Below are 22,138 nucleotides of genomic sequence, written 5' to 3'. Positions count from 1 at the left end.
CGCGGGCAATTATGTTTTTGGGGAGCGTCTTGACGCGACTGCTCGCTCCATGAACGACTACTTCGTCTACATCCCGGCGTGAACGACTATTTCGTCTACTTCCTGGTGACCGTTTGTGGGACTGTACTGCGAACCTCTTCCTGCATCGACGTTGTTCAGCTACATCATGTAAGGCCAGTTGAATAGAATGTATATTCCAGCTGGTAACGGCGCAACCGGTGCCTCTGGCACTGGTCCTGTCTTGGGGTGCATTCTAAACCTATTCTAGTTTAACATTTTGTTCATGCTTATTAGTGAGAATAACATGAACACAAGCACATATTTTGTTCACACGTTATCACTCTTTTATGCCATGAAATTGCTAGTAATATTTGAAATTAAAATATACCAAAAATTACCTAATTTTCTAACACTTTCATCCCTAAACCTGATGCTCTTCGCTCGAAGTTTCCACATTTGTGCAGGCCAGCACAACGCGCACCCCCATCCTGAAGATGTGGTCGCAACACCGTCCATGCAATGCCACCACACAGCACCGCATATAAAAACATACTAAAATGTACTCGCTGCTCATAATAAAATGCCGGTCAAATCGCGATCTGTGAGGATATACAGGGACACCGGGGAGCGTTGACCGAAATCTGCTGGTGAGGTGAGGCAGCATTTTCTCGAGGCTTAATAGTTGCTCGCTCTCTTGTTTTGGATGGACAGCGCGACAATTTAATTTCTTTTTTTTTTAAATAAACGACAATTTAATTTCTGAGTGGCTGGGACAACGCCCTGCAGAAAATTTGACCTCTTCAGAAGTTCAGATGGGATAAAGAATTGGAGCACCAGAGGCGTATTTCTGCGGCGTCGGTTCCAAGTCGTCGATGCGGTGGCGCCGCATTGCAGGACAAGTGCGAGAACCTGCATGTCACCCGATACCTCAGCTCAATATATTTATGCAGATAATGCAGATCAACGTATACGGAAATCTTCAATGCAGGTGTTCATCAAAGCGAATGGTAGCACATAGTCAGATGCGAGGATCCCAACTACTTCAGATTTGCAGTGGTCATCGCTGCTGTCATGCCATGGAGTGCTTTTGGCCGGCTCAGTGTAGATGCAGCCCGCTGCTTCGTTCTAGCGCTGCGCGCGAAACCTGACAGAGGTTACATGTGTAGCATATTTGTACACCGGGTTCAAATACTCATTAGACTGTGTCAGCTCCTGCAAGTTAGGGCTTAATTAACTAAAATATTTGAGTTCCCATAGTGAAAACTGAAAGCCCAGATCCATGGTATGCTGAACAGATGCGATGGATCATGTCACCGCTCGCTCACCACTGATAACAAAGGTGGGCCAAGTATGAAGTAGTATAACCTAAATATGATTATGATGTGGGCTAATGCTGCTGTACCTTCTTCTCTGAGACGCTATCTCATCTCCAGCATGTTCAGCCAACGTGTTAAACAAATGTCACGTTTGGGCTCATCAATATACATATATTTTCCTGCATCATCAGAATGTAATAGCGTCGATGGCCCGGGAAGAAATCAAACGCACCAAATCACAGTAGTTAGGCAATGCTAGGATTAAAATTTGTCATTGCCTGTAAATAAGTCTGGTGTGTCGATGTGAACTAAACTGAAAAGTTCTGAACATCTTCATCTGCTTGCCACATTATCAGAAAGTAGCTGGATGAAACCAAAATAATACCCCCTTGATCATTTCATCTCCCATGTTTGGATGAAGAGATCCCAAGACATTGAGCCCATAAAAACACGACCACCCCCGAAGACAATGAAGTGGCATGTACAGACTAAACTAAAATGGATACAAGATGAGAAGCAGAGCAGGATACTGCCCATTAAGTCGTTCACTTGCCTGAAATCTATGCAGGAAAGAAATTTCCTGCGAACAGTCAGATATATATTGTTATCAACAATATTGATAGGTTTGAGCTACAGCTGTGAAGGTACCAGCTTTATACTTTGTTGATGTGGGCACTACAGTTACTGTAAACTTCAGGAATAAATATTGTTTCTGCACTCCAGCTCTTTCAATACAATCAGAGGAAATATTTCAACATGATTAATCTTTACTTTCATTTAGCTTCTGTCAGCATGTGCACAGAAAGTTGATTCAGTAAATATGCCCAAAAGAAGGCAGTAAATGAGATCAGATATCAGTGTAACTATTAATTTTTGACTTGAAATATCATGAACGGAGTGTACTTGACAGCAAAATGACAATAGAGTAAGAGTTACTCACAAGGTAGTGAAAGATAACTTTGGTACATCTGGTATTTTTTGTTTCTTCTAGTTCAATAAAACTGTTTTCTGATGTTAGAATTAAAAAAATATGGAAAGCCATATTTACCACACATTACCGTAAATTCTATTCTGATTTCAGTATGATTTTATTTTGAATGCCAAGGAATGATGGACACTACAACACATTATTAGAGTTGACAACACACCAAGGGAAGAAAGTATAGATCTGAAAATAAGTTGACATGACCATCTATTCTGAATTCATGAACAATGTATGTACAACTCAGGAGTAGAGATTCAAATGATGTCCTCAAGGACTAGAAATCTACAACACAGGAACCTGCATTCAAAGCCAAATCAAAACAATTTGGCGCGAAGAATCAACTGTCTTGATATCTGAATCTCATGCTTGCAGTTCATATGCGCAGACCAATAATGAACCCTTCAATTTCTGGACCAACTTCCACTCTTTCCCCCAGATTTGTGCTGCAGACAGACATCTGTTATACAAATGTCCTTTGAAGCGGCTTTGCACATGTCATAAACTGTGAGGCCGGCAATGGCTACTGCAGTCATTGCTTCCATCTCAACCCCTGTCTTTCCGCTGGTTGTGGCTTCCCCTTCTATCACGACACTAGAATCCTCTTCATTGAGACTAAGATCAACACGAACATGGGAAAGATTAATGTTGTGGCACAGGGGTATAAGGTTGCTAGTTTGCTTTGCTCCAGTTATTCCAGCAATCTTGGCAACAGTAAGGACATCTCCTTTCGCAATCTCATTTGATGCAACCAAATTAAACACCTTTTGGCCTAGTAAGACCCTGCAACTAGCAATAGCAACTCTCTTACTATCTTCTTTGGGTGAGACATCAACCATCTTTGCCTGCCCGCTCCTATCAGTATGTGTAAGCACTGGTTGTGAATCCTCAGCTTCATAAGCAGGCTGGACTGGTTGCTGGGGAGGACTTGAGCCCAAAGGACTGGATGATGGAGATTCACCAAATATTGATTCCATTTCCTACGATCGCAAATTTTGAGATAATTATTAATAGTCATTCAATTAAACAACCTGGTGCCATTATTTAAGTGTATTTCAATGAAGACGTCACACAGGATTAAGTTAAAAGCCAATATCTAGCTTCTGTACATACAGCATTAATAATAGAATTCCACAGAATGCTATAATTCAGCACTTAAGGCTGAGTGTAATATCAAAAAAATTTAGTGGCAAATTCTAATTCGTGAGCAACACCTGTTAAGCAAAAATGGCACATTTTGCACTATCAAAATGTAGACAAGAATTGAACAAAACTCAAACACACAGGGAAATGATATGAATAATGTTTCTACTTGTAACTTGATTATGTCCTGACTTTTGGTTGACATGGAGAAATCGTGAATACATTATTACAGGGGAGATATCAAATGTAATATAATCCTGTGTCCTGTGGGAAACATCACAATTGTCTATTAAGGTAACTTTCAATTCTAACTGAAACTGTAATTACAGGTCTGCAACCTAGAATACGGAGTACCCAATCCAGGATTATGTTAGAATGCGCCTACATACTATGTCCAGTACTCTAGTTTCAGTTAGATATCCAGGCAACAGGAGAAATAATATTAGTGAAAGACAACATCCAAAACGGATATTCAAATGCCTAACCTTGTTTAGCTCTGCTATATCATCGTAAGGAATCCCAGTTGAAAAGCATCTCCAGCCATTAGATCTTGTTACTCTTGGGAGGACGGAACGGAACATGGACATCATAACCACACCCTTCTGCAACAAGGAAACAGACATGCTTTGTTGCTTACTCTCTACATAAACGGCAATTCCAAGTAGAACATGTCGCGATCAACTACTAATTTAGTAATTTGAGCATGTCACACGACTTTTATCTCAATAGCCTCGCACGCGCTAAAATCCGAATCTATCTAGTGAATCTGGAAACTGATTGAGCACAGTCTATCAGGTTTTAGCCAAGATTTCGAATCATTTGTGTTTTAACTAAAACAGAATTTCATTTCTAGTTTGAGAGCCAAGGCTCCAAGCGTCAGACTGCACAATAGAAGTACCAAACACGGCGGAAACCTTTTTGGATGTTGTCTTTCACTAATATTATTTCACCCGATTAACAGGAGTACCAACAGAAGTACCAAACACGGCTGGGCCACCAGCGAGGACCGGAGTGACGAGCAAGGGCCGGCGCAAGGCAAGTGGACACAGGATATGGGTCGTATAGAGGCCATAAGCGATGGCCCGGCCAGCTCGTTTTCACGTTGGAGGTGTGCAGCCCATGGGTGGGGGCACGGTGGTGGGTCCGGTGCCGCTGGTGCCGGCATTCCCGGTGGCAGTGTTCAGGAGAGGATCGACGACGGGCATCAAGAGGCTGCATCATCCGATCAAGAGTTCTCAGTCCAATCTATCCGTCCAGGTGGCAGATGCAGATCCACTCCCATCGACTCAGCCCTGGACTGGATACCAGCACCATGCTCATGGCCGTGTGGGAGGTTTCCTCTCGTGCGTGTATGGTGTACCAGCACCACCTTGACAACGACGGTCGTGCGGCGATGGGCCAGGGGCTGCGTCTGTGCCGCGTGGACCGCGAGCGACACGGTTTCGCCCACTTGAGACTCGGCCGTCCCCACCTGTCTGCACTGCCCCAGATAATTCGACGAGCACTACGATGATCGCGCTAACTCAGGATTTGAAACTACAGTAATCCTGGATAAAAAATTTCAAAGTGCAGTATGGTATAATCTAGTAGCAATTCGATAACAATACGATATATAATAACCAAATTTACAATAATATAGCTAAAAGGTCATTAATATAGCTAAAAAGGTCCCATAATACGCTAAATCCAACAATGTTTTCATTCTTCATGGCTAAACATCCTGATAATACACGGAAGCAATACAAATGGATGCACCAATTATTCACTTAATATCTGAATTAGAAGTGAGATTGAGATGGAATAGAGTGAGAGAAAAAGCAATACACACCAGTGAGGGGACTGCAATCGGGCAATGGAGATAGTAGAATTGGGGATGCTAGATGCCAGAACCCGGAATGTCTGTTGGCTTGCTGCGGCTGGTGCTCGTGGCCCCCTGCCGCTCGCGGTGCGCGTGCAGTACCCACGCGCGTTGGCGTGGCCGGGCGGGAAGCGGTGGGCGCTGCCCGGTGACAGCTGGGTGCGGGCTGCGGAGCTGCGCCGAGCGCCTGGAGTCGGGGCGCGGCCGCGCGGTTGCCGGCAGGAGGCGCGGGCCTGCCCCGAGCAGGCCAGCTCCGAGCAAGGGTCCGCCGGATTCGAGGGGCAGGCGACGGACACGGCGTGGGGTGAGGACGCGGGTCGGCGGTGCAGCCACACGCATAGGCGGCCGGTGGATGCTCGGGCGGGCAGCGGCCGGCGGAGGCGCGAGCGGGTCAGTGGCGGCGCAGCCCCACACCAAGGTGAAGGGGGTAGGGTGGAGGCATAGGCGGTTTGGGCCTGGCCGATGGCCGCATGGGCTGCCTGTCGACGATTTGGGCTTCGGTTGGATTGTTGGGCCAAAATATCAAAGAACTAACCGTGGTGAGCTTTATTTTGGGCATTTCTCTGCCATCTCTTTTTCGTCTTGTTTTGGCTGTGAAAAGGAACCAGGGCCATGTTTGGATGGAGAGGTAAAAGGGGTCTTTTTACCTCTCCATCCAAACATGAGGTAAAACTTGTTGAGGTAAATGTTTTACCCCTTCTTTTTCCTTTACCCCTCTTTAGGTGTCAAATGGGAGTAAAATGACCAATTAAATGCTATTTTCCAACCATATTTGCCTCTAATCCAAACATCTTTATGGGATAAAATTGTTGGGGGGAAATGATTGGAATAAAATATTTGACTTGAGGCAAATTTACCCCTCCACATCCAAACACGGCGCAGGTTTGGTTTGGGAGAGTCTCCGTGCGGAGAAAGTAAACCGTGGGTGGAAAAAATCGAACAGAGTACACTGTGACGGTCGACCTTCAGGTGTCAGAAATTAAATCGACCTTCGACCAAGAGTCAAACCGAGCCGATTTAAAAACTCAGTGAAACACGTCTCCCCTACAAATGCGTAGAGAGCCAAGCGGCCGGGCAACGGGATTGGTGGGGAGATAAATGTGTGGGTCTCACGAATCGATGGGCACGCTAAAGGTATCAAATCGAAGTTTAGTTCGTCTGGCGTGGATTGGTCGGTCGGATTGAGCACTGGAGCTGCCCTAATAATGTAAAATAATCGATTTGGTCTCTAGGAGAAGTTCATCATTCAACTTTTAGATAGGTCAATTTTTGGGCCAAACCCATTCTTATGTTGATATTATACTCCATAATAATATAAAATTATGCAAAAGTCCTTTCTACCTTATTTTCTTTCCCGTCTAAATCTAGCAACATTTTATTTATCCATAGAATTTTATGGAACATCTTAGGTTGTGTTTAGTTCGCGAAATTTTTTGGATTTTGGTATTGTAGTATATTTCATTATTATTTAACAATTAATGTCCAATCATGGACTAATTAGACTTAAAAGATTCATCTCGTATAAATCAGTTAGACTACATGCTTAATTATTTTTTAACTGTATTTAATGTTTCATACATTTGTCCAAAGATTCGATGTGACGGGTAATGTAGAAAATTTTTTGAGAACTAAACAGGGCCTTAAGTGTTTAATTTAGAACATAAATTTTTTTACCCATACATCGCATTGTATTGTGGACGCAATGAAGCGTAAAATGAAAGCAACTTGCTGTATAACTACGTACCATCACAGAAAATATTATAGAAAGTTAAACGAACAGTTATACAATAGAGAAATTGAGGGGGAGAAAAAGACCATGGGTAAGATGGACTTTTTAGATTTATCTCATGTTATTATAGAGTACAATACATGAATAAGGATAAGTTTGATCCCAGAATAAAAGTTGAGGGACTATATTGACCTATTTGAAAGTTAAAGGATGAAATTGACCCTTAGAATAAAGTTGAGGGACTAAAATACATATTTTACCTGCTTTTTATGTTTCTGGTAGCTAGTGTTGTAGCAGATTATTCAAAGGATTGAGTACTGGAGGGAGGAATCTCTACATTTGAGCAAAAAGGAGATGTATTTTGGCGATCACAAAAATTTTTTGGTATTGGCAATGGAATTAGTAATTTTTTGGAGCACATCCTATTACAAACAAATATATTTTTAGTTTTGGAGAGAGCGATGAGTAATCTGCTAGGTTGGCGTCACAGTTAGTCGTGTTGCCATTTTTATCTTTTGCGTGTGTAAACATAGGCTTGACCCTAAACCCTAATTTCGCTATGGAGAATCCTTCTACACTTGTAATTTTATTACTTTCTGGTAAGGCAAAATAGCCGAATTCATCCCTGAACTATCATGTTGGCTCAATTTCGTCCCTAAGTTATGAAAATGTCCAATTCAGTTCAGAACTATCCAAATTGGCTCAACTTCGTCCATTTGCTGATGTGGCACGTTATGTTTGCTTGCCTCATCAACGCTCAGTCAGCTTAGAGTTTCGACTATTAAAATGACCATTTTACCCGTCCAAGTTTTGAACAGGCCAGCCGTAAACTCGTTTATGCCAACGGGCCTGTTCAAAATGAGATGCTGCTAACCGGTTTGGTGTACTTACAACTGGTTTGTTCGAAACGAGATGCTGTTAACTGGTCTGGTCTTTTCAAAAATGAGATGCTACTGGTCTGTTCAAAACGAGGATGGGTAAAATGGTCATTTCAATATGAGTTGAAAATCCTAAGCTGACTAGACAGTGACTAAGGACAGTGAAGAGTCAAGTCAATATGGCATGCCACGCCAGCAAATAGATGAAGTTGGGCCAATTTGGATAGTTCAGGGGCTGAATTGGACGTTTTCAATGTTGAGGGATGAAATTGAGCCAAACACGATAATTTATGGATGAATTTGGCCATTTTGCCTTCCGGTAATGAATGAAATTCAGGCACTCCCTACCGTGGAGAAAACAAATGATTGCACAATACAGACTAGGGGCAAACCTAGAGCCGTGGCCCTCAGGGCGTCCGCAGCGGTAGTCGATTTACCCGGCGATTTGGTTTTTTTAATTGATAGATAGTGGCACACAGTGCCGAGCTAGCGACTCTCTCGACGCTAGCGTGCACGTTTGCCGATGCCGTCTCCTCTCTGAGGCACGCTCGCCCACGCCCCTACCGGCACTGTGCCGAGCTCGTTTGAGCCGGCGACGTCGCTAGCACTGGCTAGGATCTTTGCGGGTGCCCTCAGGGCGCCCGCCCATGCTCTCCTGCCGCTGACTCAGTTAGCTTCTTCAATATCTAGACTCTAGTTGTTAGGTAACACCAAGGGTAGAGATGTTGAACTGATGCGTCTATATTCGTCGCAGTTGCTGGATCCGCCATTACAACAAACGGTATCTGTTCTGCGATTTTCGATAACTTCGCACTGTCACAACTTTACTTTTCAGGCAGCTCGTTTGCTTTGGCCCAGAGGAAGACATAGGTTCCAACAATCACCAGAGTTGTCCCAATGAGACTGCATGTAAAGAGGATATTAAGCAGAGCAACACAATACAACCAGTCGTGGCAAAATGCCATCAAAACAAACAATCCACTGTGCTAATCAATTAGCTTGTTTCAAGATTAGTGAGAATTCGAGAGATGGCATAGTGGAAGCACCTTTTTTTTAATTACTCAAGAAAAGAAGATAGAAGATGCAGATGGAGAGTGAGAAAAAGTAGAAAAGCAACGGAGAACGGACCTTCCCACAGTGATGTCGTGCGATTTTTTCTTTTTTTATATTTAAAAAAAATCAAAAATATATGTCTGAAAAATTTCAAAAATATACCTCGGTCGCCCTATGGGGGCGATATGCCCTAAATGTAATTTTTTTTCTTCAAATTTGCAACGAGGTCCCTGGCCGCGGGCGCGCGGGTGAAGGGGGGCCTGTCGCCCCTCCCTCGGGCGACCGGGGGGCCCACCCACAGGCGCGACAGGGGGGGGCTGCCCCCCTCGGGCGACCGGGTCTTGCCCCCTTATATAAGCATTCTCTCCTCATTTAAGCCCAAAAATTCCACAAAAAATCCAGAAAAAAGAGAGGGGTGAGGAGAAGGAAAGCGGCGAACCCCTGCCAGATTACGCACTTGTGATCTGCAGGTTAGTATATTTAGCTTATGTATTTTTCCATTGGTATTGTAGAGTAATTTAATTTAATTAGTGCTATAGTAGAACCATTTAAGTAGGAATTTAATGATACTTTAGTTACGTAGTAGTAAATTAGTTTAGAAAATTAGTACTACACATTTATTATTACAATTGTAGTACTATTAGAGGCATGTTTATAAATTAATTACGATTTAGAATAGAATTTCGCATATGCAGTATAGAATTTGAGTGTCATCACATAGTTATGAATACTTATATATTGTAGTTGAAATCCGTACTTAGTTTTTACGAATTATTGAATAAGGTAGTGAAGTAAAGAGTATAACTCGATAAGTATTCTGTGATATACAGATATGTCGAGCAAGATGCAGTTTCAAGTATTTTTTGGTGACTACAATATTTTGTATGGGCCAAATAGAGTATACTTTTCTGCCTTTAAGTGCACATCTAGCGCCATAGATAAACCTCTGGAAAGGAGTTTTGGTTCCATATGTAAGTGGTTGCAGCGTGGGTTCCGTGTTGATCCGTTGACACATATGATGACCGTCCAGTCTCTTGTTAATTGGGAGGTAGAAAGTGATTTATGAAAATTGATGATGATACACAGCACTGATGACTGGCAGAAGTACATGGAAGCAGCTCTAGAGCGTGGGTGGCCTCTGACCATTCTTGTTCAAATCCGGGAGAAGACATAAAATGAAATCCAACATGGTGCAGATCAAGCAACTCCGAGTATTCGAAGAGAGACCAACTATGTTAAGCAAGATAAGTCAGAAGAGATTGAGAACCAAAATATCGGACCACAGAGCCTTGCTGATGAGGGAGAGAGGATACATAGCATTGTGGACGAGATGGAGGCAGAATACCAAACCGCAATAGAGATGGAAGAATATGAGGGCTCATCTGATGACGAGCAGTACTCATTGCTAAAAGAGTGGAAGGAGCATGGTTTTGGCAATCATGTCGCAGAAGACGTACGAAATCAGGAGTGGGAGTACAGAGGGAATGAGGTAGTGCAAGGTGCATCATACCCAAACATTGAAGCCGTAAAAGATGTTGTGAGACTATGGGTAATATCATTACAATGAGAATTTAGAGTCGTAAAGTCTGGCAGTAAAAAATATGAGGTGAAGTGTGTGAATGATGGATGTCCATGACGAGTACATGCATTCAAGGAAAAATGGAAGTCGAACTGGAAATGTTCCATTGTGACAGAGCACACTTATTTGCTGTTAGAAGTTCTTCCCTCACATCGCAATATATCATGCGACTTCGTTGCAAAGCAAATATATGGGTTGGTTATGGACAACCTAAATTATGAGCCAAAAATGATTGTTTGACAAATTGAACAGACTTATCAGTACACCATTAGTTATTTGAAGGCATGGCGGGCTAAACAAAGGGTGTTCGAGATGCGGTTCGGCACATACGAGGCATCATATGATAACCTACCTTATATGTTATCCCAGGTTGCTGCTAGAAATCCTGGAAGCTTTTAGGACACATATCTCGTACCAGTCGTGACTAGGGGGCAAAGCATTCTGCAACAAGCCTTTTTTTGCCTAGGTGCCTGTGTTAGGGCATTTCAGTGTTGTCTTCCGGTGATCTGCATTGATGGCACATTTCTGATTGGAAGGTATAAAGGTCAGATACTCACCGCAATCGGGGTAGATTGCAACAACCAAATAGTTCCGCTCGCATTTGCATTTGTTGAGAATGAGAACTTAGACAGTTGGTATTGGTTCCTTGAACGAGTGAAGGTTCATGTTGTTGTTGCACGTCCAGATGTGTGCCTTATTAGTGATAGGCATGCAGGTCTGCTACAATCAATACTGAAATTGTAATGTGGAACTGCGACAACGCCTCCATTGTGGCCCGATGTCCAAAACAGGTGGTGCATTAGGCATATGGGTGCAAACTTCTATGACCACTTCAAGAACAAGGATCTTAAGAACATGTTTAAGAGGTTGTGCACCCAAAATCAACAGAGAAAATTCAATGCATTATGACAGATGCTTGATCAGTTGACTGCAGAGCTAGTGAAGGTAAGGACATCAGGAGCAAGCACGAGTCAGGCTGCAGAGGCTAGGGATTCAATTGAGAAGCCATTTTCACACTGGATTCGAGGTGCACCTAAGGAGAAATGGTCATTCCTTTATGATACCAACGGAATACGGTATGATATTCAGACAACGAACCATACATAGTGTTTCAATATGGTTATGCGTTCTTATCGTGCATTTTCTCTTGTGGGAATTGTTGAGTTCATCATGTATGGGTGCATGAAGTATTTCAGAGAGCGTTACATGGCTGCAAGCATAAACATCAGCAACCCCCAAATTCAGTTTTGCACAAGAGTGACATAATATATGCAACAGAAGATTGAAAAGGCAAAACTACACCGCGTCATATCTACAGGTACAATGGAGCATAGATTTGAGGTTCTATGTAAGGATAGAACTAGTCGTGGTATCCGTAGAGATAGGGTGGTACAGAAGAGTTTGATTATAGTAGATGGCAAAGCCTTCTGCTCCTACATGAAGCCTAAGTTATTGCATTTGCCATGCTCGCATCTCATTGCGGCATGTGCAGAGTCTGTGCTGCAGACAGTAGTATTTGTTTCACCTTACTTCAGGATAATGAGAATAAGATGTTTATTCCTGATCCAGCCACTAAGAAAGGCAAAGGCCGCCGTCAGACACGTCGTATTCGGAAAGGTATGGACGAGTCTGAAGCAAGCAAGGCACAAAAGCGTTACAGCCAATGTGGAGCATTGGGTCACAACTATAAGAAGTGTCCTTAGAATGCACTTCACGATGCTGTTGACGTCGGTCCTTCCGGAAATCCCAGAGATAGAGCACCTCCTACGTTCAGACGACCATCGGCGAGAATTGCTCGTGGAAGTCACTCGGTGTCATAATCCACCATTGTGCAGTTGCTCCACGGAATGTAGGTTGATCCTGACGAAGACATTGACGCTATAGTGTGGTGCGCCAAATGACGAACAATGATTTCAATAATGCACCTATCGTATACCAAATCGATGCGTGAAAATATAGGTACTGTCATAATTCTATTGCCTTATACTGCACTATCAATAAGGTACTGTCATAATTCTATTCTAATTCATAATTAATTTAAAAACAAGTCTGTAATAGTACAGAAATTGTAATAATAAACGAGTGTTCTAAAGCACCAAATCTAAATCAGCTAATCCGCTAAATAAATTAAATTGTTATACAATATCAACGGATTCATACGGAATTACCGGTAGATCACAAGTGCGGAATTCGGCAGAGCTTCGCCGCTTTTCTTCTCCTCACCCCTCTCTTTTTTTCTGAATTTTTGGTGCAATTTTTGGTAGGGATGAAAACGGTCGGGAACAGTCGGGAAAACCCCTCAATCGTCCCCGCAACTGTATTTTTTGGTCGGGAATGGAAACGGGAACGGAAAAATCGGCCGGGAAAACGAAATCGGTATTACGGGATATCGGGAACGGAATCAATCGGTCGGGAGCATGCCGATTACGATCGGGAATCGATAACTCAAAACGGGAAAATACATACAACCACTTCAAATATTTAACTCGATAAAATAATTACAACTATGCATAAATAATATGGAAACAAGACTCGTATAACTAAGAAACACAGGTAAAGTGAATCACGAATTCACAATTCACGTTGGAACACATGCAAACAATAATTCACGTTTTCAACACAGGTAACACAGCCGACTACGACAAATACGAGAATTCCCGCGGGAATTTTCCCGGCTGGAAACGGGAACCGTGAAAACGGTCGGGAAAACACCCCAACCGTTCCCGTTCCCGCTCATTTTCCCGTTTTGTTTTTCCATTTTCCCATTTTTTCGCGGAAACGGTTTACGGTCGGTTTAAACGGTAAACGGAGCCGGTCGGGACGGGATTTTCCCGTCCCATTTTCAACCCTAATTTTTGGGATCAAATGAGAAGGGAATGGAGGCCAGGGCTTATATAGAGTGGGAGACCCTCGTCGCCCGTGGAGGGGGGCGGTAGGCCCCCTCCCCCCGGCCAGGGACCTCTTTGCAAATTCAAAAAAAAAATACATTAGGGTCCTGTCGCCCGTTGCTTGGGCGACAGGACCCCTGTCGCCCCTGGGCCGGGCGACTGGGGGTATTTTCGAAAATTTTCAAAACAGACATATATTTTTGAAATTTTTATTTTTTAAATATAAAAAAGAAAAAGACGCGTGATGTCGTCACCTATAAAAATAGAGCCCAACACAACAGTAAATACTACAGATAATGGGTTGAACATGGGAGGATATGACGGGCCTTTCTTAGCCACAGCCCAACAGTTCAAGCAATATTTTCCAGCAGTTGCGAGTGCCCCCTGCACCAAACGGTACAGTGTAATATTATTTTTCTTGGAACTGGTTTAATGCATTGCATTTTGTCATCACTTAAACAAGCTCCAGCAGTCAACTAATACTATCTAATTCAAAACCTTCAAAGAGAAGTGAACGCATTAGTCTGCACCATAGTCACAGGATTCGGGGTCGATGTCTCGTCTCACGACCCGAGAACGCTGTTCCGATTCGAGGGTCGGGGTCGAAGAGGGTCAGTGTCCCATTAAGTTTGGATCACGCCCCGATTTGAGAGGGGTCGCAGTCCCATTGCTAGCCGATTTAATTGGGATAAGAAGGTTAATGACAATGGATTGGTGTGATTTTTGTTAGATAATGAGCTAAGTACGTACAATATGGTCTAAATGTACTCTTTTAAGTACTACAGTGTTTGTTATATGTTTGTGTAAATTAGTTTCTTCATTAGTAGTACATATATACAGTGTTTGCCTCTTTAAAGACGCATTGACCCGAAAATATCGACCCGGTTGAACCACGGTCACGTTCCACATAATAATTTATCGTTCCATAGAGATATACCTACTTCGTACCACAATTTTATAAAGTGACGACCATCGACCCTCGACTCTGTTTCTCGATCCGATCGACCCAGAAACTTTGTGACTATCGTCTGCACCACAAATTATCATCTGGGTTTCTGACAAAAGTTTAGATCAGTTACCGAGTACACAATGGTCAGAAGGTTTATGTCACATCCTATCTTCCAGGCGTCCTTGTCCCTCCTCACTATAACTCCTGCAAGTGCAGTCTGAAACCCTCCAATCAAGCACGTCGCCATGGATGACCAGTACTTGTATGGATACACGCTGAGAACCTTGGACTGTAGGTGACCGAGTATCAGAAAAGCAAAACATTGTCAGTCAAATGTACTCTAAAATTAAACATTGACAGAGTGACCGGAAACATTACCTGAATGAGATACCAGCAAGCAAACATGAAGCTGCTGCCTGCCAACAAGAACGTTCCACGCATCCGATGACTTGCGGCATCCACATGCTCTTCATTGCGATGGTGAAGGATAGGGTTCCAGAGATGAAAAATCTCTCCCTTGTACAGGACTACAGGCTGATGATCATTGTGCGCCGACAGAGAGCAAAACTCCCGCAATCTTAAGCAATCCTGCCATGCTTCTGATGTGCAGTGCCTCCATTCTAATGCAAGAACAATATGCACAGGCATCTATATGTTTCAGGTCAGAGTTTATATATTTGCTTTTTGTAGCAAATTATGCAGTTATATGCATCTGAAGTCTGAACTACAATGAAAAAATTGAGATCTGCACTAACATGGGAGACCATGTATGTGATGCCAAATTAGAGAAACTCTGACGCCTTGTTCGGCTGGCTGGCTGGCTGGATGGCTGGCTGATTTGTCGTGAGAGAAAAATACTGCTGGTTGGCTGGCTGGCTAGCTGGCTGGCTGATTTGGCGTGAGAGAAAAATACTGTTGTGGCTGGCTGAATCTCCCAGCCGAACAAGGCATCACCTGAGGATGAAGGAGAGGATGAAGGTTGTCAGAGGAATTATGTTCAGGAATATGATGGCGTAGGATGCCGTTGTGTCGTGCAGGCCATAGTAGTATAGGCTCATTGGTACGGCATACCTGCATCATCACATTAAGGTACAAAGTGCATCAACACTAGTGATGTTCAGATTGATGCCCCTAAAGACTTGAGCTTTCATTTACTACCAACTCTTTGAAACATGAAGGTTCGAAATGACTATGAAAAGAAATTTCTCAGGTGTGCCTCCATGTTATTTTTTTCTAACATTATAATTTTGTAATCTTTTATATTTCGATAAACTCTAACAGAAGTTAACAGGTGATAGATGACTTTAAAAAGAGTTGATGGAACGAATTCAGAATAACTTGAACATTTATATACCCGATGAATGCATTAAGGAAGATCCATCCCGCGGCGTGCCAGTCCATCTCTTTCCACTTCCCCCTACACAAAGATGCAAACTAAAAATAATTGAAGCTGTTTGAAATTAACTAGGAAAAAGAACACAGAAGCGTTTCAATTCCAAGATTTAAACGGGACCTTAGATTCGTTCCACGAGCAAAATTACAAGAGCTTTTATTTATTTTTTAACCAAACTACGTACTGAAGTACATAGCCCAGAAAAAGAGGTCTAGTTTAATTAGCTTCTGATGGAGTATGAGCGACCTGCCGGGCGGACGCGGACGCGACGACGCACCTCTCCCGGAGGAGCGCGACGGGGAGGATGATGGCGGCGCCGAAGAGGCTGCGGTAGGCGAGGAGCGCGACGACGAACATGCCGTCGCCGATGGCCACCTTGGACAGCAGCACCATCCCCGTGTTGAACAGCTGCACTAGCACCATCGCCGCCGGAGCCTTCCACGCCGCCTCCGCGTCCGCGGCGGCCGGCGCCGGTGCAGTGAAAATAGCCTCTCATGTCATATTTCAATATATTGTTTTGGCGATTGATGACACACATAACACTTAAACTAATATGATTGTTAAGATGATCATTCTCAGACTTTTAGGTTCAAGTGATGATAAAGAGAAGATAGGCAAAGTTAGGCCCGAAGGGCCGCCCCTACGGAGGTTCCGCTACCCGGTTAGCAGACGAGGGTCGAGGGGGGGCCGCCCCTCGCGGGTCTCAGGGCAGCGCCTTGAAAGCTATTCGGTCGGTGCATCCGATGGTTGTCGGAAGAACCGACGACATGGTATTTTGGTGCAGAAGGGAATCGAAGTCAAGTCAGCTTATAGGCACCGGATGAACTGGTGGTTCAAAAAATGGCATCGGTGCATTGGGCGTACTGTGTTCCAGAGACGATGCAAGTCGCGCAAGAGCCAAGTCTTCAGCACCGGTTGAACCGGTGAAGCATCGGTGCATACCATCGGTGTAATGACGTCAGCTGTCAGGAGTTCAACGGCTACTTCGGGTTATAAGTGACCGGATGAACCGACGCTACTCTATCCAGAGGCATCGGTTCATCCGATGATACGTAGATTTTCTGCTGACCGTAGGAGCAACAGCTACAAGACTTGGTGGCCTATATATACGTCTCACCCCGGTCATTTGAAGCTTGCTGGAGTTGCTGAATATCCCACACACACCCAAGAACATCTCCAAGCCATACAAGAGCATCAAGATCATATCCTTAGCTTTTAGCACTAGCTTGTAAAGTGTGAGTGCTAGAATAGCTCTTAGTGAGTGAGATTGCAAGGCCTTGAGCCTTTGTGCTGTGGTTCTCTAGTGAACCAAACAAGAGCTTGGTGCGCCGGTCTCTTTGGAGCTGCGAAGCTCACCGGCAACGTCATCGACCCACCGGCTTAGTGTGAAGCGGCGGCGATATCTTTGTGCGGGGGACGTGGAGAACCCCATCCTTTGTGGAGAAGCTCATTAGTGGAACCCGGGGCCAAGGTGACTGTGATTGTGTTCACGGAAAAAACTTGGTGGCCGAGTAGCAATACTCTTAGTGAGTGCTACAACAATGTGAATGTAGGTGTGCCTTTGTGGCTAACCGAATCATGGGATAAACACCCGCGTCAAGAGTTTGCTATCTCCTACCCCGCTCTTTAAGCTTCCGCATTTAATACTTACAACATTTGTGTTTTTACTTTCATAGGATAGTTTTTTTGTTAGGAAAGGCTATAGGGTGCATAATTTTTTTGAATTAGGGGTTTCACACTAGAACAAACTAGTTGCACATCTAGATGGATTAAATTAGTTTAAGTTTTGTGCAAACTAGTTGGAGCCATAGGTCAAGTTTTTTATTACAATCTAATTCATTCTTTTCCCCTCTTAGATTAGAGCACCCGATCATTTTCAGCTGGCGCCGCCGCCGCCCTGGCGCCCGTCTCCACGTCCCTCGCGATCGAGCTGTCTCTGACTCTCTGTCAGGAGACGGCTGGAGGGTTCCGATCGAGACCTTCCTTCAGATGCTCATGCGCCTCCCCGACGATCTCCGGCCGCGAGCGTTTACGAGCTCCAGCTGTTTCTGTTCACGGCTCGATCGATCGCGCCGCCGGACAAGAACAAGAGTGTATGAATGCGCCGCCGCGCCGCCGTCATTGTGTGTGCTGTATATATCAGCGAATTAACTAGGATTAAAAGATTCGTCTCGCAAATTATAGATAAAATATGTAATTAATTATTTTATTTAATTACATTTAATACTTCATGCATACGTTGAAAGATTCGATGTGATGGAGAATCTTATAAAATTTTAGAATTTTAAAAGGAACTAAACAAGGCCTTTATTTCAAAAGCCAAGCCTTGCCCTTGGAGAAACTTTTAAATTTTGACCCAAGCAGCCAGTTCACAAGTAGGATTATCACGCGTGATAAAAAAAGTAGGATTATGTAACGAACATGTCACCATTTATGCCATTTCGAGTGATTTTGGTGATCGAATGACAACACAACACTTTGACTAATATGATTGTTAAGATGACCATTCTCAGACTTTTAGGTTCAAGTGATGACAAAGAGAAAGAGAAGATAGGCGTAGAAAGGATTAGCTCTTAGTGAGTGAGATTGCAAGATTTCGAGCCTTTGTGCTGTGGTTCATTAGCGAACCAAAACAAGAGCTTGGTGCGCCGGCATCTTTGAGCGTGAAGCTCGTCGGCAACGTCATCGACCCTCCGACTTGGTGTGGAGCGGCGACGACATCTTTGTGCGGGGGGCGTGGAGACCCCCATCCTTTGTGGAGAAGCTCCTTAGTGGAACCCAGGGCCAAGGTGACCGTGATTGTGTTCACGGAAGAGACTTGGTGGCCGAGTAGCAATACTCTTAGTGAGTGCTACAACAACGTGGATGTAAGTGTGCCTTTGTGGCTAACCGAACCACGGGATAAACACTCGCGTCAAGAGTTTGCTATCTCATATCCCGCTCTTTAAGCTTCCGCATTTCATACTAGTACTTTATGTGCCTTTACTTTCATAGAATAGTTTCTTGATAGGAAAGGCTATACGTTGCTAAACTCTTTTGGGATAGGGTTTTCACACTAGAACAACCTAGTTGCACATCTAGATAGCTTGTTTTAGTTTAAGTTTTGTACAAACTAGTTGGAGCTATAGGTCTAAGTTTTTAGAGTGCCTAATTCACCCCTCCCCCTCTTAGACTAGAGCACCCGATTCCTTTCAATTGGTATCAGAGCCGGGACTCACTTGTCTCACAAACAAAGCCAATTCTATTGGCAAATTCGTGATTACCGGCTCATTAGATCGGTAGGCTTTACCGCCTAGTGAGTTAGCTCTTTTAAGGAAAGGGATGGATTCTCTAGGACCTCCTCCACATTTCGATAGCACGGGCTTCCAACGATGGAAGATTATAATGCAATCACACCTCCAAGCAAAGGGCCTAAATGTTTGGAGAGTTACGAGTGAAGGAACTAAAAGCACTAATCAACAAGAGAGGCAATACGATGCTATAGCAAAGTGTGCTATTTTAAACTCTCTTGGTGAAAATGTGTTCAACCGTGTGTTTGCTTGCGAAAATGCAAATGTTTTATGGAAAACTATTAGTGAGAACCATGAAAGCACAAAAAATATTACAAATAAAAAATATCATGTTCTCATTGACTTGCTCTGAGACCTGCAGCGTGACAGTCAGCATCAAAGCGTGACAGTCAGCATCAAAGCCAAGCCAGTTCAGAGCTTGAACAACTCTACGCCAGACTCTAAACACCTGTGTAGATGTCACTAAGCATGACACTGAAGCTGGCCACGAGTAACTAGGGGTTAAAGGGTCTTAGATTGAAAATCTAAAAGCCGATTTCTAAAAAGAGTAGACTTTAATATTATATAATTTTGAGTTTATGAACTATGTTGGATTGTGAGTCGGGGCCATTACCACCCCTACGAGTAACCGTCAGATTAAACATTATCTTTGGTTCCCAATATCTATCACAAGTGGTCCACCACTGTAGGAAATTTCCTTCACATGGTATTCAAAGCAAATTCTTGACACGTAGCAGTAATGTTTTGCGCAAAACAAATACTCTCTCTATTCCAAATTATAAATCATTCCAAAAATATTGGAGAGTCAAATCATCTCAAAATTTGACCAAAATTATAGAGAGGAATATAAAGATTTATGACATCAAATAGGTGCACTATAAAAATATAGCTAACAAAAAATCTAATAATACTTATTTGATATCATAAATGTTATTATCTTGTCATATAAATTTGATCAAACTTGAAAAACTTTGATTCTCCAAGATTCTTGGAATGATAATTTGTAACAGATGGAGTACTCGTCTGTTTTTCAGTTTACAGTATTGTATACCAACTAACGTGTACACTTTAGAGTACCGCAACCACCATCATGGTGCCGAGGAGGCTGCAAATTCAGAAGAAAGACGACCAGTATAATACAATCATTCGTTACTGAAGAGGCCATCATCTACCCGCAAACAAAAAAAGGGCCATCGTCATCAGCCTGTTAGCCATAGTCCAGGAGATTTGTCGAGAGGTAAATTCAGTTATGGTTTTCAAGCATGCGTATTAATTAATTGGAGAGATCATGTGGAGAAATAGGCATCTTTTGTAACTCAAATATGGCGAGAGGAAAATTAAAGCAGCTGACCCTGTTTGTTACTGTGATGTCGTCTCCTATAAAGATCGAGCCCGGCACAACAGTATAAGGGTCTCGGGGATAACAGATGCATCTTGCACTGTATAATTCACAAATCTCCTTTTCTTATCGAGCATCATCATCACATTTTCGAACAGGAGGAACAGAGTTACTACATGCATAGAGAGCTAGCAATTCAGACCAGCAGGGAGCAAAAGAAGAACAACTGTGGAAAAGAAACCACACAAGAGAAGCAGATGCGTGCATTAGTATTGCTGCATGCACTGCACGATCAAATCGACCAGGGCTGGAAAAGAGAACAGAGCCCGCCCCCCTTCATCTCTCCATTGAGATTTGAGGTGTCCACTGCTGATGATGCGTGGTGCTGGATGTATCGATCAGTGGCGCCTGGCGAGCGCGAAGGCGGAGAGGAAGATGAGCATTATGAGCAGGACCATGGCGGCGAAGGAGCCGATGAGGGAGCCCGAGATGCGCTCGCAGAAGGAGTCGAACTGCTGGCAGATGGCGAACCAGTTGGCCCGCACGTTGCCCTTGTGCGCCAGGTACACGATCGCCGCCGCCGCCGACGCGCCGGCCGTCAGCAGGGTCAGCATCGCCTAGTCATTCGTTCAGAGTTCAGACCACCACGCCATTAGTTACTAGTAGTTTGCTAGCATCAGCAAGCTTACTACTCTAGTTCGTTCTCAACCCAATGCAATCGAGATGGACACTTGATCAGTTACCGCGTCGAAGAAGACGAGGACGAGGCGGCTGTAGCGCGCCCTGGGCCTGACGATGTGCACGATGGAGAGCGGGATGGACAGCACCAGGTACGTGCACACCACCGCGTTCGCCGCCACGAAGAACCTGCGGGGGTGTTCGATAGATCACCGGCGACACGCGTCAGATGGCTAGCGACGCCGCAACGAGCGATCGAACAGGCAGCAGCGAAGGGTTTGCTGTAGCAGCAACGGGCAACGGCTTACGTGAAGGAGGGCAGGTCGCTGTACTTGGCCTCGAACTGGATGAACTGCGTGAAGAAGGGGAGCGTCTCGTTGGTGGTGCCCATGGAGATGGCGCTAGCGATGGTGCCCACGATGGCGAGGAACCGGAGGAAGACGTCGGCGACGGACGCGGCGCGGCCGACGCCCGACGCCGCCGGCGCCGCCACCAGGGGCGCCTTGGAGCTCTCCCCGTGCTCGACCACCACGTCCTTCGTCATCGCCTTGGATTGACCAAGTCCTATTGGCGCAGCTAATTGGCTGGGCTAGGTTACGATTCTTGCTTGCAGTTGCAGATGCGAGCGTGCCTTGCTGCTCTGGTTGTTTTGCTTTGGATGAGATGATTGGCGCCACTGGCCAGACCTCGCTATATATGCAAACGGATACCTCGAGCTCGAGGTTTCTTCCATTGGGATGGGCTGCAGCCTGGAGCTCATGCGCCCAACCAAACCAACAGCTCGATCGTTCAGTCAATCATGCTGATGAGCAAACAAAGGTGGTGATTTAGGTGGCTTTGACAATTAATGGATCCTCGCGAGGAACACCAACTAAACCTCGTCTCGGCACTGGTTGACTCCGCACCTGCCCTCACTTGCTCAAACGAGGCCGGGCAAGTTGCAGATACCTTCCCTCGTGTCTGAAGTCTGAACAGAACCCAAACTCACTCCAGTGTCTCTGTTCCCAGCCCAGCCTGTTCCTTCCGGTAGTGCAGTGCTAGCAGTGTGCTCTTTGAAATGAGC

At 44.3% G+C, this 22,138-nt stretch overlaps 2 protein-coding genes and 1 pseudogene across 3 annotated transcripts; all 3 read right to left on the bottom strand.

The window, feature by feature from the left end:
• Positions 1 to 2,460: 2,460 nt before the first annotated feature.
• LOC120642303 (cyclic pyranopterin monophosphate synthase, mitochondrial-like) lies at positions 2,461 to 5,728 on the bottom strand. 2 transcript variants are annotated; one of them, XM_039918762.1, is made up of 3 exons: positions 5,270 to 5,728; positions 3,927 to 4,043; positions 2,461 to 3,278 (listed from the first exon to the last, which is right to left on the bottom strand). In XM_039918762.1, exons 2-3 carry the CDS (start codon positions 4,029 to 4,031, stop codon positions 2,703 to 2,705), a joined length of 681 nt encoding a protein of 226 aa, XP_039774696.1. In that variant the 5' UTR covers positions 4,032 to 4,043; positions 5,270 to 5,728; the 3' UTR covers positions 2,461 to 2,702. The 2 variants fall into 2 exon arrangements, with proteins under 2 accessions (XP_039774696.1, XP_039774695.1); XM_039918761.1 differs by lacking the exon at positions 5,270 to 5,728 and adding an exon at positions 4,131 to 5,198 and having other exon boundaries at positions 3,927 to 4,087.
• Positions 5,729 to 13,642: 7,914 nt separating this feature from the next.
• LOC120640176 lies at positions 13,643 to 15,148 on the bottom strand (annotated as a pseudogene).
• Positions 15,149 to 20,492: 5,344 nt separating this feature from the next.
• Positions 20,493 to 21,720, bottom strand: LOC120642301 (casparian strip membrane protein 2). The gene is made up of 3 exons (XM_039918760.1): positions 21,384 to 21,720; positions 21,141 to 21,264; positions 20,493 to 21,014 (listed from the first exon to the last, which is right to left on the bottom strand). Exons 1-3 carry the CDS (start codon positions 21,617 to 21,619, stop codon positions 20,796 to 20,798), a joined length of 579 nt encoding a protein of 192 aa, XP_039774694.1. The 5' UTR covers positions 21,620 to 21,720; the 3' UTR covers positions 20,493 to 20,795.
• Between the last annotated feature and the right edge of the window lie 418 nt (positions 21,721 to 22,138).

This window comes from Panicum virgatum, chromosome 7K (assembly GCF_016808335.1).
Source record: "Panicum virgatum strain AP13 chromosome 7K, P.virgatum_v5, whole genome shotgun sequence".
Lineage (NCBI taxonomy): Eukaryota > Viridiplantae > Streptophyta > Magnoliopsida > Poales > Poaceae > Panicum > Panicum virgatum.
Note: the sequence above shows the minus strand (reverse complement) of the source record. Positions and strands in the feature narration are given on the sequence as shown.

Bases quoted from the DNA above. Each gene is read 5' to 3' on its own strand.
- LOC120642303 (XM_039918761.1), bottom strand. The intron at 3,279-3,926 runs GTTAGGCATTTG...TTGCGATCGTAG, and splicing joins ATATAGCAGAGCTAAACAAG to GAAATGGAATCAATATTTGG.
- LOC120642301 (XM_039918760.1), bottom strand. From the start codon at position 21,619: ATGACGAAGGACGTGGTGGTCGAGCACGGGGAGAGCTCCAAGGCGCCC. The intron at 21,265-21,383 runs GTAAGCCGTTGC...ACACCCCCGCAG, and splicing joins AGCGACCTGCCCTCCTTCAC to GTTCTTCGTGGCGGCGAACG. The intron at 21,015-21,140 runs GTAACTGATCAA...ACGAATGACTAG, and splicing joins TCCTCGTCTTCTTCGACGCG to GCGATGCTGACCCTGCTGAC.